Source organism: Paramisgurnus dabryanus, chromosome 24, assembly GCF_030506205.2.
Source record: "Paramisgurnus dabryanus chromosome 24, PD_genome_1.1, whole genome shotgun sequence".
NCBI lineage: Eukaryota > Metazoa > Chordata > Actinopteri > Cypriniformes > Cobitidae > Paramisgurnus > Paramisgurnus dabryanus.
Genome location: NC_133360.1, coordinates 22640881 through 22658182, shown reverse-complemented (window position 1 = coordinate 22658182; position 17302 = coordinate 22640881). Strand labels below are relative to the sequence as shown.

The following is a 17302-nucleotide window of genomic DNA, read 5'->3' as shown; positions in this document are numbered from 1 at the left end:
TTAGACACATGAATACATACCTATCATTTTTCAATGCGTGTACTTTTAATCTTTGTACGGCGCGTTGTGACTGTGTTAGCATTTAGCCTAGCCCCATTCATTCTTTAGGATCCAAACAGGATGAATTTAGAAGCCACCAAACACTTCCATGTTTTCCCTATTTAAAGACTGTAACATGAGTAGTTAGATACACGAGTAAGTATGGTGGCACAAAACAAAACTTTTGTTTGGAACCATAGGAACGAATGGGCTAGGCTAAATGCTAACACATTCAAGGAGCGCTGTACAAAGATTAAAAGTGTATGCATTGAAAAAAGATAGGTATGTATTAATTTGTCTAAGAACATAGTAAAATATTGAAAAACGGTGGTGTTTTCCTTTAATAAAATCAGATCATTGTTTCTGATTATAAGTATTTCTGCTAATAAGTTCATTTTACTATCTGTTACTTTTGTCCCTCCTTGTAAACTTGTATTTCGTTTACATTGGCAGGCCTTGCTGGCACAAAATTGTTTGCTCATTCTCTTACCGTGTCTATTATAAAGGTTTGCACAGGAGAGACGGTCTGTTTCTTAGTTGAAGATTTACCGCTGCTATGTGCAGTATGAGAGAGCTGGTGATTGTACTGGCCCTGACCACGGCCTTGTACGCGGCCAGCCTCCCTCCAACAAATGAGGTGGAATATAAGTGTCAGGAAGATCAAGACAATATTACTGCACATGTAGCCGAGCAGTTCATTAACAATCATCATCATCACGGATACAAGTTTAAGTTTGTTTCACTGGACACGCGCACAGCAGTGGAGAAGGTACGTTTTTATGGTATCATTCACACTAGTGGCCTAAAGTGAACTCTAACTTCAAAAAAATTGAGAACTTTTTCAAATATTTTATTAAACATATTACAATTGTTTAATGCATGGTGCATTAATTCGTTTGAAGTATAAACTGACGTTCAGCTTGGAGAAAAATTAAAGGCGGCTTGGCAAGAAATGGTGTGTGTAAAATTTTGTTAATTCACTTTTATTTCAGTTTTATTTCAGTACCACAAAAGTGAATTAACAAATATTAATAATAGATTAAAATGCAGTTAATAAATGCGTTATTACCTGTGAGCTTTTTTTCTATCTATAATTTGTATATTTTAATAAAACCCAGCTTCCATGTTTTTTTTATAGTGTTTTGTATACTAAAAATAACTTAGACTGTTTTGCTTCTGTGCAGGCTGATTCTTGTGAGGTGGTCTTCAGAATGACTTTAGAGGAAACAAAATGCCATATTGTGAACCCTAAACCTTTAGATCAGTGTGACATCAGACCAGAGACAGAGACGGTGAGATGTTGTATTCCGGATACAATCGCTTTAGGATGAGAGATGTTTATGATTTCATTTATGTAACGCTCCTACGTTCTCCTTCAAGCATGTGACAGCTAAATGTAACGTCACCATCTTCAGCGTGAACAAAAAAGCAGCTGTGAAACGCTACATTTGTGACACTGAACCAGGTGATACAACAAAAACAATGAATATTTATTTTGGTATTTCCTTAGACACTTGACCTTGGCTCAAATGTATGCCTTTTTTTAGTAAAATATGGTTAACTCTTTCCCCTCGTTTTTTTAAAAAAAAGTCAGCGCCAGCATTTTTTATGATTTTTACAAAAGTTGAATGCCTTCACTGCAAAAAAAATTTTTCAAGAAAAAAATTCATAGTATTTTTGTCTTGTTTTCAGTAAAAATATCTTAAAGTTCTTAAATTAAGATGCTTTTTCTTGATGAGCAAAACGACCAAGAAAATAAGTCTAGTTTTTAGACCAAAAATATTACATTTAAGTGATTTTGTGCATAAACAAGCAATTTTTTCTTGAATTTTTCTTGAATTTAGTGTTTAAGTAAAATGTCCAAAAAATTTTTGCTTACCCCATTGCCAGATTTTTTTTGCTTGTTTTATGCAAAAATCACTTAAATTTGAATTTTTTTCTCAGTAAAAATATCTAAAAATACTTAAATTAAGATGCTTTTTCTTGATGAGCAAAACGACCAAGAAAATAAGTCTAGTTTTTAGACCAAAAATATTAGATTTAAGTGATTTTGTGCAAAATATAAGCAAATTTTTCTTGAATTTTTCTTGAATTTAGTGTTTAAGAAAAATGTCCAAGATTTTTTGCTTACCCCCTGGCCAGTTTTTTTTTTGCTTGTTTTATGCACAAAATCACTTAAATTTGTATTTTTTTCTCAGTAAAAATATCTAAAAATACTTAAATTAAGATGCTTTTTCTTGATGAGAAAAACGACCCAAGAAAATAAGTCTAGTTTTTAGACCAAAAATATCAAATATAAATTTTTTCAAGCAAAAAAATCTGCCAGTGGGGTAAGCCAAAAAATCGTGAACATTTTTCTAAAACACTAAATTCAAGAAAAAAATCAATAAAAATTTGCTTACCCCTTTGGCAGATTTTTTTGCTTGTTTTATGCACAAAATCACTTAAATTTGATATTTTTGGTCTAAAAACTAGACTTTTTTTTCTTGGGTCGTTTTGCTCATCAAGAAAAAGCATCTTCATTTAAGAATTTTTTGATATTTTTACTGAAAACAAGACAAAAATACTAAGAAAATGTTTTCTTGAAATATATGAATATACAATATATTAAATGAAAGAACAGACCCTATGTTTTCAAACAACAACAAAAAAATGTTTTATTCTACCTTCATCTTTTTATCTCCTCCAAAATATGGGTAGGTTTCTTCAAAAACACCACATTTTAAGCAAAAAAATTAGATAATTACATTTTTGTGAAGGACTTTTAATAAAAATCAGATTCAGAGTGATCCTCAAAACTTACACGGACATACTGCTGTTTGCCCTAGGGTGATACTTCTTTGGTTTATAAGTTGCGGAAGAATATCCACCTGGTGGACAATAGCAGTATTGCAGAAAGCCGGAAATACTTCACTGTAAAAAAATTCCGTAGAAATTGCAGCTGGGTTGCCGGTAATTTACCGTAGATTTAAATTTATGTGTTTTACTGGCAACATTTTGTTCAAAGTTAAATGAACATATAACATTTACAAGTGTTTGTCTTTACAGAGTAAAACTAAAAAAAACAGCATCAAGCAAAACATTCTGGGAAACAAAATCTGAAGCAAAAAACAGAAAAAGGTTTTTGATGAATTCTGGTTCCCAGAATGCTTTGCATGAGGCTGTTATTGTATAGTTTTATTCTATAAAGATAAAGACTTGTTAATATTTAAAATTTATTTAACTTTGAACAAACTCTTGCCAGTAAATAACATAAATGTAAATCTACGGTAAATTACCGGCAACCCAGCTGCAATAACATTGTAATTTCTACGGAATTTTTTTACAGTGTTGTCATTGGCAGGGATGCGCTTTTTCTTAATTGATGAGTTAAATCATCAATGGTGGGGAAAGAGTAATAAAAACTTTTAGAAAATCTTATGTCACACACAATTTACACACAAAATCATACATTTGATAACAGTAACATATTATACTATAACATTTTTTAACCTAACATTGCATGTACATTCATTATTCTGTGTTTTGCTCTAGCTTCTCGTGAATCGGTGGAGGCAAAATGCCCTGACTGCCCAATTCTCCTACCCCTGCATGACCCCCAGGGTCTGGAAGTTGTAAAATCTTCCCTGCAGAAATTCAATAAGGAATCTAACCATACTTCTTATTTTATGCTGATGGAGGTTGGAAGGATCAGCACCCAGGTGATCCCTCTTAAACAAGTTTTAGGATTGAAACATAAAAGGACATAAAAAGCGCAATGTCACAAAATTCCTCAGAATATGTGTTATACTTTCATTGAGTTTAAACTCACATACTCTTCTATTGCTTTGCTGACAGCAGACAATTGTAGATGGGAAGTTCATTATGGTTGAAGTTATTAGGTTTTAAGTTGGCTGGTTTAGTGGCACAGACATATGGAGGTGATGCTATCAGCAGTGTTTGTTACTGCCAGCGTTCATACAAAGACACATACATACATGTTTCATGAGTTGGCTAATTCGTATTAATTCATACACTGCAAAAAAAGATTTTCAAGAAAAAAAATTCTTAGTATTTTTGTCTTGTTTTCAGTAAAAATATCTTAAATTCTTAAATTAAGATGCTTTTTCTTGATGAGCAAAACGACCCAAGAAAATAAGTCTAGTTTTTAGACCAAAAATCACTAAATTCAAGAAAAATTCAAGAAAAATCAGCTTACACCATTGGCAGATTTTTTGCTTGTTTTATGCACAAAATCACTTAAATTTGATATAAACAAGACAAAAATACTAAGAAATTTTTATCTTGAAAATCATTTTTTTGCAGTGCAATAATATCAAATATAATTTTTTTCCACCAAAAAAAATCTGCCAATGGGGTAAGCAAAACAATATTGAACATTTTTCTTAAACACTAAATTCAAGAAAAATTCAAGAAAAAATTGCTTACCCCATTGGCAGATTTTTTTGCTTGTTTTATGCACAAAATCACTTAAATTTGATATAAACAAGACAAAAATACTCCGAAATTTTTATCTTGAAAATCATTTTTTGCAGTGCAAAAATATCAAATATAAATTTTTTCTACCAAAAAAATCTGCCAATGGGGTAAGCAAAAAAATCTTGAACATTTTTCTAAAACACTAAATTCAAGAAAAATTCAAGAAAAATCAGCTTACCCCATTGGCAGATTTTTTGCTTGTTTTATGCACAAAATCACTTAAATTTGATATAAACAAGACAAAAATACTACGAAATTTTTATCTTGAAAATCATTTTTTTGCAGTGCAATAATAGCAAATATAATTTTTTTCCACCAAAAAAAATCTGCCAATGGGGTAAGCAAAACAATATTGAACATTTTTCTTAAACACTAAATTCAAGAAAAATTCAAGAAAAAATTGCTTACCCTATTGGCAGATTTTTTTGCTTGTTTTATGCACAAAATCACTTAAATTTGATATAAACAAGACAAAAATACTACGAAATTTTTATCTTGAAAATCATTTTTTGCAGTGCAAAAATATCAAATATAAATTTTTTCTACCAAAAAAATCTGCCAATGGGGTAAGCAAAAAAATCTTGAACATTTTTCTAAAACACTAAATTCAAGAAAAATTCAAGAAAAATCAGCTTACCCCATTGGCAGATTTTTTGCTTGTTTTATGCACAAAATCACTTAAATTTGATATAAACAAGACAAAAATACTACGAAATTTTTATCTTGAAAATCATTTTTTTGCAGTGCAATAATAGCAAATATAATTTTTTTCCACCAAAAAAAATCTGCCAATGGGGTAAGCAAAACAATATTGAACATTTTTCTTAAACACTAAATTCAAGAAAAATTCAAGAAAAAATTGCTTACCCCATTGGCAGATTTTTTTGCTTGTTTTATGCACAAAATCACTTAAATTTGATATAAACAAGACAAAAATACTACGAAATTTTTATCTTGAAAATCATTTTTTGCAGTGCAAAAATATCAAATATAAATTTTTTCTACCAAAAAAATCTGCCAATGGGGTAAGCAAAAAAATCTTGAACATTTTTCTTAAACACTAAATTAAAAAAAAATTCAAGAAAAATTAGCTTACCCAATTGGCAGATTCTTTTGCTTGTTTTATGCACAAAATCACTTAAATTTGATATAAACAAGACAAAAATACTAAGAAATGTTTATCTTGAAAATCATTTTTTGCAGTGCAAAAATATCAAATATAAATTTTTTTCACAAAAAAAATCTGCGGGGTAAGCAAAAAAATCTTGAACATTTTTCTTAACCACTAAATTCAAGAAAAATTCAAGAAAAATCAGCTTACCCCATTGGCAGATTTTTTGCTTGTTTTATGCACAAAATCACTTAAATTTTATATTTTTGGTCTAAAAACTAGACTTATTTTCTTGGGTCATTTTGCTCATCAAGAAAAAGCATCTTAATTTAAGAATGTTTAGATATTTTTACTAAAAAACAAGACAAAAATACTAAGATTTTTTTTTCTTGAAAATTATTTTTTGCAGTGTATGACCACATTTGCAAGTTTTGGTACAATTTGCCTTGACCCCTGTGATGTTAGGGTTAGATGCGGGGTTAGGGGTTCAGTTAGGGGTTGGGTTTCTTTCATGAGAATTTTGCACGATTAACTTCATATAAAGTGATACGAATTAGCCAACTCGTAAAATACGTACGATTTCTTGTGAGATCAGGCTGAAAACACACATTAATATTGCACGGCTGTACCAAGAGGCATGTATGCACAAAAAGTATTTCTGGCAGTCATAGCAACTATTTGGATACTGTACTTAATTGCATGAATTGCATATTATAAGAAAATCCATCTCTTTTTCTAGCGGACATCTGCACAGCAGGACTTCTTTGTTGAGTTTGCCATTGTGGAGACAAACTGTACAAACAAACAAGCATTCACGAATCCAGAAGTATGCAAGGGTTCATGTATGGCTCAGGTTGTAAGTAACAACAAATTCTGATTATAATATGTCCTCCAATACTTAACCATCCTTGAGATCTCTAAGATGATAATATTGTAATTTACAATGGGCAATGAAGAAGTGAAGATTTACAATCTTGAGCTCCTTTAATATCAGTCATTGCTGAATATCTCTATCTGTTTTCCTCTATAGCAGTATGGGTTCTGTAAATCTACCAAGCTTGGAAATTTGGAACCGACAGTGGAATGTGAAACTTTTGAAGTTCAGGTATATATTTTACATGCACACGAATGCAGGGCTAGACTTAGTTATGGTTCTTCACCTAAATATTTTGTGCTCCAAATTCTTCCAGAACTCAACTCAACACAAGCACCATCATCCCCATTCAAGAAGAGAATGCAAGTCCCACGGTCATCCACATCACCACGGACATCCACCTCATCACGGACATCCACCTCATCACGGACATCCACCTCATCACGGACACCCCCCTCACCACGGACACCCTCCTCACCACGGACATCCACCCTCCCACGGACATTCACATCGCCCAAAACATGCAGGCCATGGCCATAAGGACAAAACACCTGGTCACAGGGGACGGCCTGAACACTCACACCACCCTGAGAAAGACATACATTGTCCAAAAGTCCCATCAGGGATTCCAGGATCTGCATCTGAGGGACACCATGAATTTCCCTGTCACGGTTTTGTAAAAATACCCCCCTCTATTTATCCGATCTGTCCGTTTCCTCCACCACATCACTGCAGGGGACCTCCAGACTTTGTACCACCACATACCCAGTGATTAACCGGTTATACTTCATGGTCGTCTTTAAAACTATGAAACATCGGAGTATTGTTCTATAGAGATATTCAGTTGTGTGAGACACAATAAATATTCTTCATTCAACAGTGGTGGTGTCTCATTTATAGTGGGTCGGCCTGTACATGAGTATTACAATATCACAAAACTAATAATATGTGAATCATTTGAATCAGCTTGAAAATATCACAGAATAAAACCAAACCCGCTTTTCAGGAGTTAAAACTGAAGCTTCACAGCTATTTGACTGCAAAGAACCCACAATCACAATCATTTACATTCATTGATTAAGCAACCTGACCTGTGGAATCAATGTGATGATAAGGAGAAAGCACATCAGTTGACAATAAACAAAACTTGGTGGTAAAGTCCATCAAACCTTGTACTTTTCCTCTTTAAATCTTCTAAAAAAAATCCAATCATCAAACACTGCAAAAAATGACTTTCTTACTTAGTAATTTTGTCTTGTTTTTAATAAAAATATCTAAAAATTCTTAAATCAAGATGTATTTTCTTGATGAGCAAAATGACTAAAGAAAATAAGTCTAGTTTTTAGACCAAACATATCAAATTTAAGTGAATTTGTGCTTAAAACAAGAAAAGAAAAAAAAAAACTCTGCCAATGGAATAATAATTTTTTTTCTTGAATTTACTTAATACAAGAAAAATTCAGCAAAAAGTGTCTTATTCCACTGGCATATTTTTTGCTTGTTTTAAGCACAAATTCGCTTAAATTTGATATGTTTTGTCTAAAAACTAGACTAATTTTCTTAGCTCATTTGCTCATCAAGAAAATACATCTTGATTCAATAATTTTTTTAGATATTTCTACTCAAAACGAGACAAAAATACTAAGTAAGAAAGTAATTTTCAAGAAAAAAAATTCTTAGTATTTTTGTCTTGTTTTCAGTAAAAATATCGAAAAATTCTTAAATTAAGATGCTTTTTCTTGATGAGCAAAACGACCCAAGAAAATAAGTTTAGATTTTAGACCAAAAATATCAAATTTAAGTTAATTTGTGCATAAAACAAGCAAAAAAACTCACTACTGTTGTCTTTTTGTTACTTCATGATTTTTGGTATTTTTGGTATTTATTGGTTATGTTTGCCTTTGTGCAGCACTTTGGTCAACCTTAATGTGCTTTATAAATTAATGTGAAGTTAAAGCATAACTCATAAACTTTTTTTACATAAACTCTTCTGTATACATCACTGTACTTTTAGGAATTTATATACTTGTAGGTCAAACTGATTCAGTTAAGGGTTTTTTATTATTGTTGAAACGCATAACATTTCTCTCTCTCTCTCTCTCTCTCTCTCTCTCTCTCTCTCTCTCTCTCTCTCTCTCTCTCTCTCTCTCTCTCTCTCTCTCCCCTCAAAAATTCATTTTATTAAAACAGTATTCTTTAAATAAATTCTTTAAATATCTATTTATAGCATTGTTATTATCATAGGAAAGTATTAAAGTGGTTTATATTTTTCCAGTAAACAAAGTTGAATGATGAGAGGGACAAAGAGAAATTTAGCATATTCCTAGAAAATCTCTCATGTGGGTTGACGGCATGTTGCAACAAGCCCTGTTAATCGATTTGATCATTGGTCAATGATAAGAGTGGGTGGACTAAAGCTGTGATTTTGATTCAATCGGAATCATGAGATTTAGGAGAGATAGGTTTGTGTACTGACCTGGTCAGGGGTTGAGTCATGCCTTCTGTAGGACGTGTATAAAAGATTGCATGCTCCATCTAGACTTTGTTGCTGTGTCTGGATGAACAACCACAGCTCCACCATGAAGCAGTGTGTGGTATTGATGATGGTCTTTCTGTGTGTCCGCGGGGCTCCTGTGGACCCGTTGACCCCTGGATCCTGTAATGATGCTGCAGCTAAGGGTGCTGCCGCAGAAGCCTTAAATCAAATCAATCTGGACCGCAAAGAAGGCTACGTGTTCAGCCTTGATCGTCTCAGTAATGTCCACCAGATGATCCATGTGAGTCTTTTTTTTAACAAAACCATTAAAATACATTTCTACTTTACACGGCAAAAAAAGATTTTCAAGAAAAATGTCTTAGTATTTTTGTCTTGTTTTCAGTAAAAATATCTAAACATTCTTAAATTAAGATGCTTTTTCTTGATGAGCAAAACGACCCAAGAAAATAAGTCTAGTTTTTAGACCAAAAATATCAAATTTAAGTGATTTTGTGCATAAAACAAGCAAACAAATCTGCCAATGGGGTAAGCAATTTTTTTTTACATTTTTCTTGAATTTAGTGTTTAAGAAAAAATTTCAAGATTTTTTGCTTACCCCACTGGCAGATTGCTTTGCTTGTTTTATGCACAAAATCACTTAAATTTGATATTTTTGGTCTAAAAACTAGACTTATTTTCTTGGGTCGTTTTGCTCACTAAGAAAAAGCATCTTTATTTAAGAATTTTCAAGAAAAAAAAATTCTTATTATTTATGTCTTGTTTTCAGGAAAAATATCTAATAATTTTTTAATTAAGATTAAAAAAAAAATAAGTCTAGTTTTTAGACCAAAATATCAAATTTAAGTTATTTTGTGAATAAAACAAGCAAAAAATCTGCCAATGGGGTAAGCAAAAAATCTTGAACATTTTTCTTAAAGCTCCACTGTGTAAGATCTACTCCCATCTAGCGGTGAAAGTCTATATGACAAGCAACTGAATAATACTTTCTAGCCCCCCCCATTCGGAACGCGTTTTAACTCGTACGGTGGCCCGGCCGTGTCATGCCAAGGTTAACATGGCTTCCAGCAGCTACAAAGCAAAAGCAATGAGAAAAAATGAACAATTTGCAATGTCCTTTGCCTGTGATCCATCAAAGCACACAGATTTATGTTTAACATGAAAAAAGTCTGATTGTCATGATATGTCCGCTTAAAATCACATACAAAAAGCAACCATGACGGGTTTAAATGGACGCGAACTAATATTATGTCAAAGTACAATGCTTATGTTTTAAGTAAACATTACATGTCCTTGTATATGTAAGAGCTTTCTCTCATATTGGTGAAAAAAGATCGCGCAACTTTCACACGCTTGTAAAATGAAACGAAAGACGCGCAGATCAGACGCTTTTATCAATGAAAGGCTAAAAATAGCGCTGTCACCGTGTGTTTGTGCTAGAGGTCAGAAAAGATGAAAAACATTTATCTCAGTACCTCAGATTACATAAATGGGCGGAGAGACGGCGTGTGGCTGTTCAACACATTAAACCACATGCATGTTTACACTAACAAGTGTTATGCATAATCATGCTAAAGTTAGCCAAGGAACTATAAAACCTTAAGTTTACAACATGGACTGTATAGATGTAAACGAATATGCTGAATTACCTGTGGAGAATATAGAAAGTGTCCCAGTCAGTCAGTGTCCCTTGAGCCCCATCTTGGAAAACTAACTCCAATAGTGACTTTGGTCTTGATGTTTTTCCTGTCACGTTGTCGTTTAAAATCCCCGTTTCGCTTCCTTGGCGATTTGTTTTAATGTCCTCGAGAATATGTCTTCAACAGGCTTTCAAATCAAAGCATTAGATCGCAGGTTCATCACGGTGTGCGGTTGTTGTAAAATCCGAAGGACTCAGCTACGCAGGTCACAGGCTGGATACGTCATCAAGCCTGGTTTATTTAAATCAACTGACCATTACATTCGCAAGTCATACGCATATTACATCAATTTACAATTAACTAAGAATAATTGTCAGCTTTATAATTGTTAATATTCTGAAATAAGAATGTCTTGATGACGTATACCGCCTACACATGCAACCTCCGAAGGCTTCAGCTATCGGCCAGCATGAGTGTAGAGTGAAAGCGCGAAAGGCGGAGCTTGAATTTCAGGAATGTCCCTCGTCGGCGAATGTATTTCAAAGATGGAGGCACAACATGGATTCAGCCAGAGAGCGCTTCGACGGTATGCATTTTAAATAGCAGATTCTACACTTACGAGAATACTTTCATTAGTGGGTGGGAAGTAATTACACATGAATGAGCACATACTTTTGAAAGAAAACATGGGTTTTTGTTAAGAATTAACTCAATAAAGTACACAGTAGAGCTTTAAACACTAAATTCAAGGAAAATTCAAGAAACATTTGCTTACCTCATTGGCAGATTTTTTTGCTTGTTTTATGCGCAAAATCACTTAAATTGTATATTTTTGGTCTAAATCTAGACTTATTTTCTTGGGTTGTTTTGCTCATCAAGAAAAATTATATATATTTACATTTTGATTCGAAGCAAACTCTTGGTCCCAAACTTTACTGTACCTTTATGTTTTTTAGTGCTGGGCAAAGATTAATCGCGATTAATCGCATAAAAAATAAAAGTGATTTTTGGCATAATATATGAGTGTGTGCTGTGTGTAATTATTATGTATATATATATATATATATATATATATATATATATATATATATATATATATATATATATATATATATATATATATATATATATATATATATATATATAAATACACACACACTCGTGTATGTATTTAAGAAACATTTACATGTATATATTATATTAATTTTTATTTGTATATATTTTACATTATATATAAATAAAAAATGTATATATAAATAAAAAAATCTGAAATTAATAAATGTACACTGTAAAAAAATTCCGTAGAAATTTCAATGTTATTGCAGCTGGGTTGCCGGTAATTTACCGTAGATTTACATTTATGTTATTTACTGGAACGAGTTTGTTCAAAGTTAAATAAATTTTAAATATTAACAAGTCTTTATCTTTACAGAATAAAACTATACAATAACAGCCTCATGCAAAGCATTCTGGGAACCAGAAATCATCATCAACCTTTTTCCGTTTTTTGCTTCAGATTTTGTTTCCCAGAATGTTTTGCTTGATGCTGTTTTTTTTAGTTTTACTCTGTAAAGACAAAGACTTGTAAATGTTTAATGTTCATTTAACTTTGAACAAACTCTTGCCAGTAAATAACATAAATGTAAATCTATGGTAAATTACCGGCAACCCAGCTGCAATTTCTACGGAATTTTTTTACAGTGTATGTGTGTGTGGTTTAATATACATAATAATTACACACAGTAAACACACATATATTATGCAAAAAAAAATCACTTTTATTTTGTATGCGATTAATCGCAATAGGGTTTTTCCCAGCACTAGTTTTAATGCTTGACTGAATCTCTCTCTCTCTCTTTCTCTCTCTCAGGGTGAGAACGGGGTTGTCTTTTATCTTACTCTTGATGTTTTGGAGACTAAGTGTCATGTCTTGAGCAAGAAGAACTGGAAAGACTGTGAAACCTTAAACACTGAACAATACCCAGTATGACTTTATATTCATAAAAACTAGAAAATACACGTCGTTTGACTAGAAGTTGTTATAACCTTTGTTTCAACCCACAGCTGTACGGACAGTGTAAGGCCGTTATCTACATGAACAGAGTTCACAGGGTAAACCGCCTGTACAAATACAACTGCATTGTGAGGCAAGGTAACAACCAAATGCCAGCACAGCTGGCCTTTATTGGCATAAGCCTAAAATTAACATAACTTTAAAAAAGCAAATCATTCAAAAAATGTTTTTTCTGGTTCTTCTTTGGCAGTGCCTGCCAGCAAAATTAGAGAACGATGCCCAGACTGCCCCCCAGAATTTCCTAAAGATCATGAAGAAGTCTTGAAGACTATGAAGATGGCCATGGAGAAATACAATAAAGAGAGTGGACTGAGTAACTACTTTGCTCCTCTGAAAGTTACGAGAGCTTCTGCTCAGGTAAATGGATAAGCGAACAAATAACAAAAGAATTTTGGAAAACTGACTACACCACAAAAAAAAATTTTCAAGAAAAAAAAATGTTAGTATTTTTGTCTTGTTTTCAGTAAAAATATCTAAAAATTCTTAAATTAAGATGCTTTTTCTTTATGAGCAAAACGCCCCAAAAAAATAAGTCTAGTTTTTAGACCAAAAATATAAAATTTAAGTGATTTTGTGCATAAAACAAGCAAACACTATTAAACACTTAATATAAGAAAAATTCAAGAAAAATTTGCTTACCCCATTGGCAGATTTTTTGCTTGTTTTTTACGCAAAATCACTTAAATTTGGTATTTTTGGTCTAAAAACTAGACTTATTTTCTTGGGTCATTTTGCTCATCAAGAAAAAGCATCTTAATTTAAGAATTTTTAGATATTTTTACTGAAAACATGACAAAAATACTAAGAATTTTTTTTCTTGAAAATCATTTTTTTGCAGTGTATAACTATTGTGTATAGAACATTTTATAATTAGATTTTTTTGTAGTATGATTTTGGACGATTCCATTTTGTGGAGTTCACCATTCAGGAGACAAACTGCTCAAACAAAACCGATATTGCTGACGTCTCTAAATGTGAAATGATGGCGTGTGAGTTTGCGGTAAGTCACTAGAAAAACGATTTAAAGAACATTCATCGTATGTTGCGTTTTTCTTTGCCATTTAAAAATACATTATTGTATTTTCATATTATTTTATAAATATATTTTAGCACTAGTGAATCTATATATTTACATATTTTAATATTTTACACGTTCAGCACAAAGGATTCTGCAAAGCTTCCCACACTGTTGCAGCTGGTGAGGAAAATCTTAGTGTTACGTGTGAAATCTTTGAGCCTGAGGTAAGACTACTGATTTCCAAATCATAATTTGTTGATTGTACATTAAAATAGGAGCGGTTTTCCAGACAAGGCTTATCCTAGTCCCAGACTAAAATGCATCTTTGAGCTGCCTTAAAGGTATAGCGGAGGATTTTCTCGAATTTTAGAAAAGAACCGCCTTCTCCACTTTTTAAAAAAATGCAATTGTGCAACACTCCTGATTGACAACTAGGAGGACCAATAGTTTTGATGATCCACCCAGAAAAAGAAAATCCTCCGCAATACCTTTAATTTTAAAACATCTTGCACGGACATATCTTAATATCAATGCTATTGTTTTATTTCAAGACCCAGGTGAAAAGGAGTACACTTACATAATGTACTCAAAGTGCTCTATTTTCACGCACTAATTTTGTACTTTTAATATACAAAAAAAGTCTTTAGTACTTCTTAACTCATTCTCCGTCAGCCATTTTTTTTTAATTGCCTGCCAGCATTTTTTGTGATTTTCACGAAGTTTCGCAAAATGTCTTCTAGGAAAATTTTCTTCTTAAAATATATAAACATACAAATATATCAAATGAAAGAACAGACCCTCTGCTTTCAAACAAACAATAAACAAACCAACAAACAAACCAAACGAGGAAAAAAAACGTTTCATTCTATCTAATTTTTTTCTCTGCTTATAAACTCATAAAGGGACGATAAGTAGGATTTTAAGTATTTTATTATAGTCTTTATTCATAAATATGTCCTTGTTGGTGTCATATGACCGTAGTTGCAACACGCATTTGGAAAAGCGAGGCGCTAGAGAGCACTATTCGTCTGAATGCAAAATACAATTTCACCACTAGATGGGGGGAAATTCTACTTATTGTCCCTTTAAATATGGCATTTTTAAAATATATATATTTTTAGCAAAAAGCTGAAAAAATTGCATTTTCTGAAGGAATTTTGTCAGATTCAGAACAATTATCAAAACATACACAAAGTTTAAAATTAGTAAATAACATGTTGGCATGTTTTTTTGGGGGGGCTGTCAAAAGATTAATCGCGATTAATCACATACAAAATGAAAGTTTGTGTTTGCATAATATATGTGTGTGTATACTGTGTGTATAGACGGTTTCAGCAGTAACAACATAAACAAGCGGCGTCTGTGGTCAACACGTAACTTCCGGTAAACTCTGCTAAGAATAACTACAACAAAGTACTTTAAACGTAGTTAATTTATATAACAAGCAAAATAAACAACTTGTAGATTACATAGGAAATCAAAACATTTGTTATTTTCGACGAGGTATTTGTTTAAGAGTTCAGTTTAGCAAATAGTCAGACTTTTAAAAAACTGAAACTGGAAGTAAAGTTCGGACCAGACGCATCGTGTATCCGCACATGCGTCCGATGAAACCGTCTATATATTATGTATTTATAAAAACACACATAATTTTTTTTTATTTAGGTATATTTTTTATTTATATTTATAATATAAAATATATCAATATATAAATAAATATACATAAATGTTTATTAAATACAAACATTAATGTGTGTGTATTTATATATATATATATATATATATATATATATATATATATATATATATATATATATATATATATATATATATAAAATTATTACACACAGTGCACACACATAAATTTAGCAAAAAACTTTTATTTTGTATACGATTAATCACAATTAATCTTTTGACAGTCCTAGTTTTCCTAGTTTGCAAATGTTTTCTTTTAATTGACGAGATAACTTGTCAATGGCGGGGAAAAGAGTTAAAATGTTCTTAAGATTATCTAGGTGTACTTATTTGAGCTATTTTGATACACCATGAATTTGAAGTAAAATGTGCTTTTAACATACTATTTCTGTATTAAAACTTTATTTAGTTAATACTTGTATTAAACTTGAACCCAAAATTGGATGAAAGTGGTACCGAATAACATTTTTAAATACATTTATAGCACATTTTAGTTCATTTTCATGGTTTAAATGGTGTAATCATTTCCTGGATTAATCTGTACCCTGTCCGCGAAATTGCCCCAAAAGCATATTTTAAGATCAAAACTAAATATCATTTTTTTGCTAATATCCACTTTGTAACTTTTCAACACTTGCTAATGTAACTGTAGGCATCTGAAGAGGAGAAGAAGAAACACTTGAAGGGGGGAGAACTGGACCACACCCACAACAAAACTGGCTCATCTCCTGGACATGCACATGACCATGCGCATGACCATTCCCACGACCACGCCCATTCCCATGACCATGCCCATCCCCATTCCCATGACCATGCCCATCCCCATTCCCACGTCCATTCCCATGACCATGCCCACGAGCATGGCCATTCCCATGACCATGCCCATCCCCATTCCCATGACCATGCCCATTCCCATGACCATGCCCATCCCCATGACCATGACCATGCCCACAACCATTCCCATGACCATGCCCATCCCCATTCCCATGACCATGCCCACAACCATTCCCATGACCACCACCACCACCATCACCACCACCCACACAAGCATGGCAAAGGTCATGGACACGCACACTCCCATGATCACTCTCATGACCAAGAACACGTTCACACCCACTACGCTAAGGCCCACGAGCACAACAAGGATGAATGGGAACACCAGCACCACCAGTATGGTCACAAAAAAGATGAGACCCATGAACATGACCATGAGCTGGTCCTGGACCACGACCACAAACACAGACACCTACACGAACATGAACATCATCACCACCAACACGACCATGACAGCAGAACCAAAGCGAGAAAACCTGAGGGATCTGTCAATGTTCTGCCCCCCGTGGATAAGCCCATGGTTCTTCCATCTTTCCCTGACAAGCCTGCTGCGGGACCCGAGAAACCATCTACCCTCCCTGCTCACCCTGACCCACAGATTCCAGGACAGATGGAACCTACCATCCACCCCTTCCCAAACACTATATCCCCTCAGTGTCCCGCAGAGTCCAACATTCAAAATTTCATCCTAAAGCAGGTCTTCAGCGAAGATCCTCTCTTCAAACCTACCGCGTAGAGCCCTGTGAATATTTTATGTTTGTACAGTGTCATAAATAAACAAACACTTGTACACGTAAGTGTGCTTTGGGTCATTTGCTAATGAAAGTAGTTTTTTTGTTTACTTGAATTATTCTCTAAAATGGAAGTGACACAAACATACAGAAAGCATGTTCATACTGATATGAAAATACAAGACTACTCTAAACTGCTGAGAATTGTGTTCAGTCTGTATATTTTCATGGACTAATATACGTTAAAACGCATCAGGAAACTAATTTTATTAAATAAAAGTCTTATCCTTGGTAACTAATATCTTCATGCAAT

General features: G+C 33.0%; 2 protein-coding genes across 2 annotated transcripts; both read left to right on the top strand.

The window, feature by feature from the left end:
- Positions 1-548: 548 nt before the first annotated feature.
- On the top strand, positions 549-7380 carry ahsg1 (alpha-2-HS-glycoprotein 1). The gene is made up of 7 exons (XM_065259490.2): positions 549-808; positions 1224-1331; positions 1420-1504; positions 3574-3740; positions 6369-6485; positions 6660-6734; positions 6820-7380. The coding sequence occupies exons 1-7, from the start codon at positions 596-598 to the stop codon at positions 7273-7275; spliced, it is 1221 nt and encodes a 406-aa protein (XP_065115562.1). The 5' UTR covers positions 549-595; the 3' UTR covers positions 7276-7380.
- Positions 7381-8998: 1618 nt separating this feature from the next.
- Positions 8999-17055, top strand: fetub (fetuin B). Its single transcript, XM_065259489.2, has 7 exons — positions 8999-9280; positions 12508-12621; positions 12702-12789; positions 12902-13068; positions 13598-13711; positions 13870-13953; positions 16077-17055. The coding sequence occupies exons 1-7, from the start codon at positions 9062-9064 to the stop codon at positions 16992-16994; spliced, it is 1704 nt and encodes a 567-aa protein (XP_065115561.1). The 5' UTR covers positions 8999-9061; the 3' UTR covers positions 16995-17055.
- Positions 17056-17302: the final 247 nt, after the last annotated feature.

Coding starts and splice junctions, on each gene's coding strand:
- ahsg1 (XM_065259490.2), top strand. CDS start 596: ATGTGCAGTATGAGAGAGCTGGTGATTGTACTGGCCCTGACCACGGCC. Junction 1,332..1,419: donor TCAGACCAGAGACAGAGACG/GTGAGATGTTGT, acceptor TTCTCCTTCAAG/CATGTGACAGCTAAATGTAA. Junction 6,735..6,819: donor GTGAAACTTTTGAAGTTCAG/GTATATATTTTA, acceptor AAATTCTTCCAG/AACTCAACTCAACACAAGCA.
- fetub (XM_065259489.2), top strand. CDS start 9,062: ATGAACAACCACAGCTCCACCATGAAGCAGTGTGTGGTATTGATGATG. Junction 12,790..12,901: donor CAACTGCATTGTGAGGCAAG/GTAACAACCAAA, acceptor CTTCTTTGGCAG/TGCCTGCCAGCAAAATTAGA. Junction 13,954..16,076: donor GTGAAATCTTTGAGCCTGAG/GTAAGACTACTG, acceptor ATGTAACTGTAG/GCATCTGAAGAGGAGAAGAA.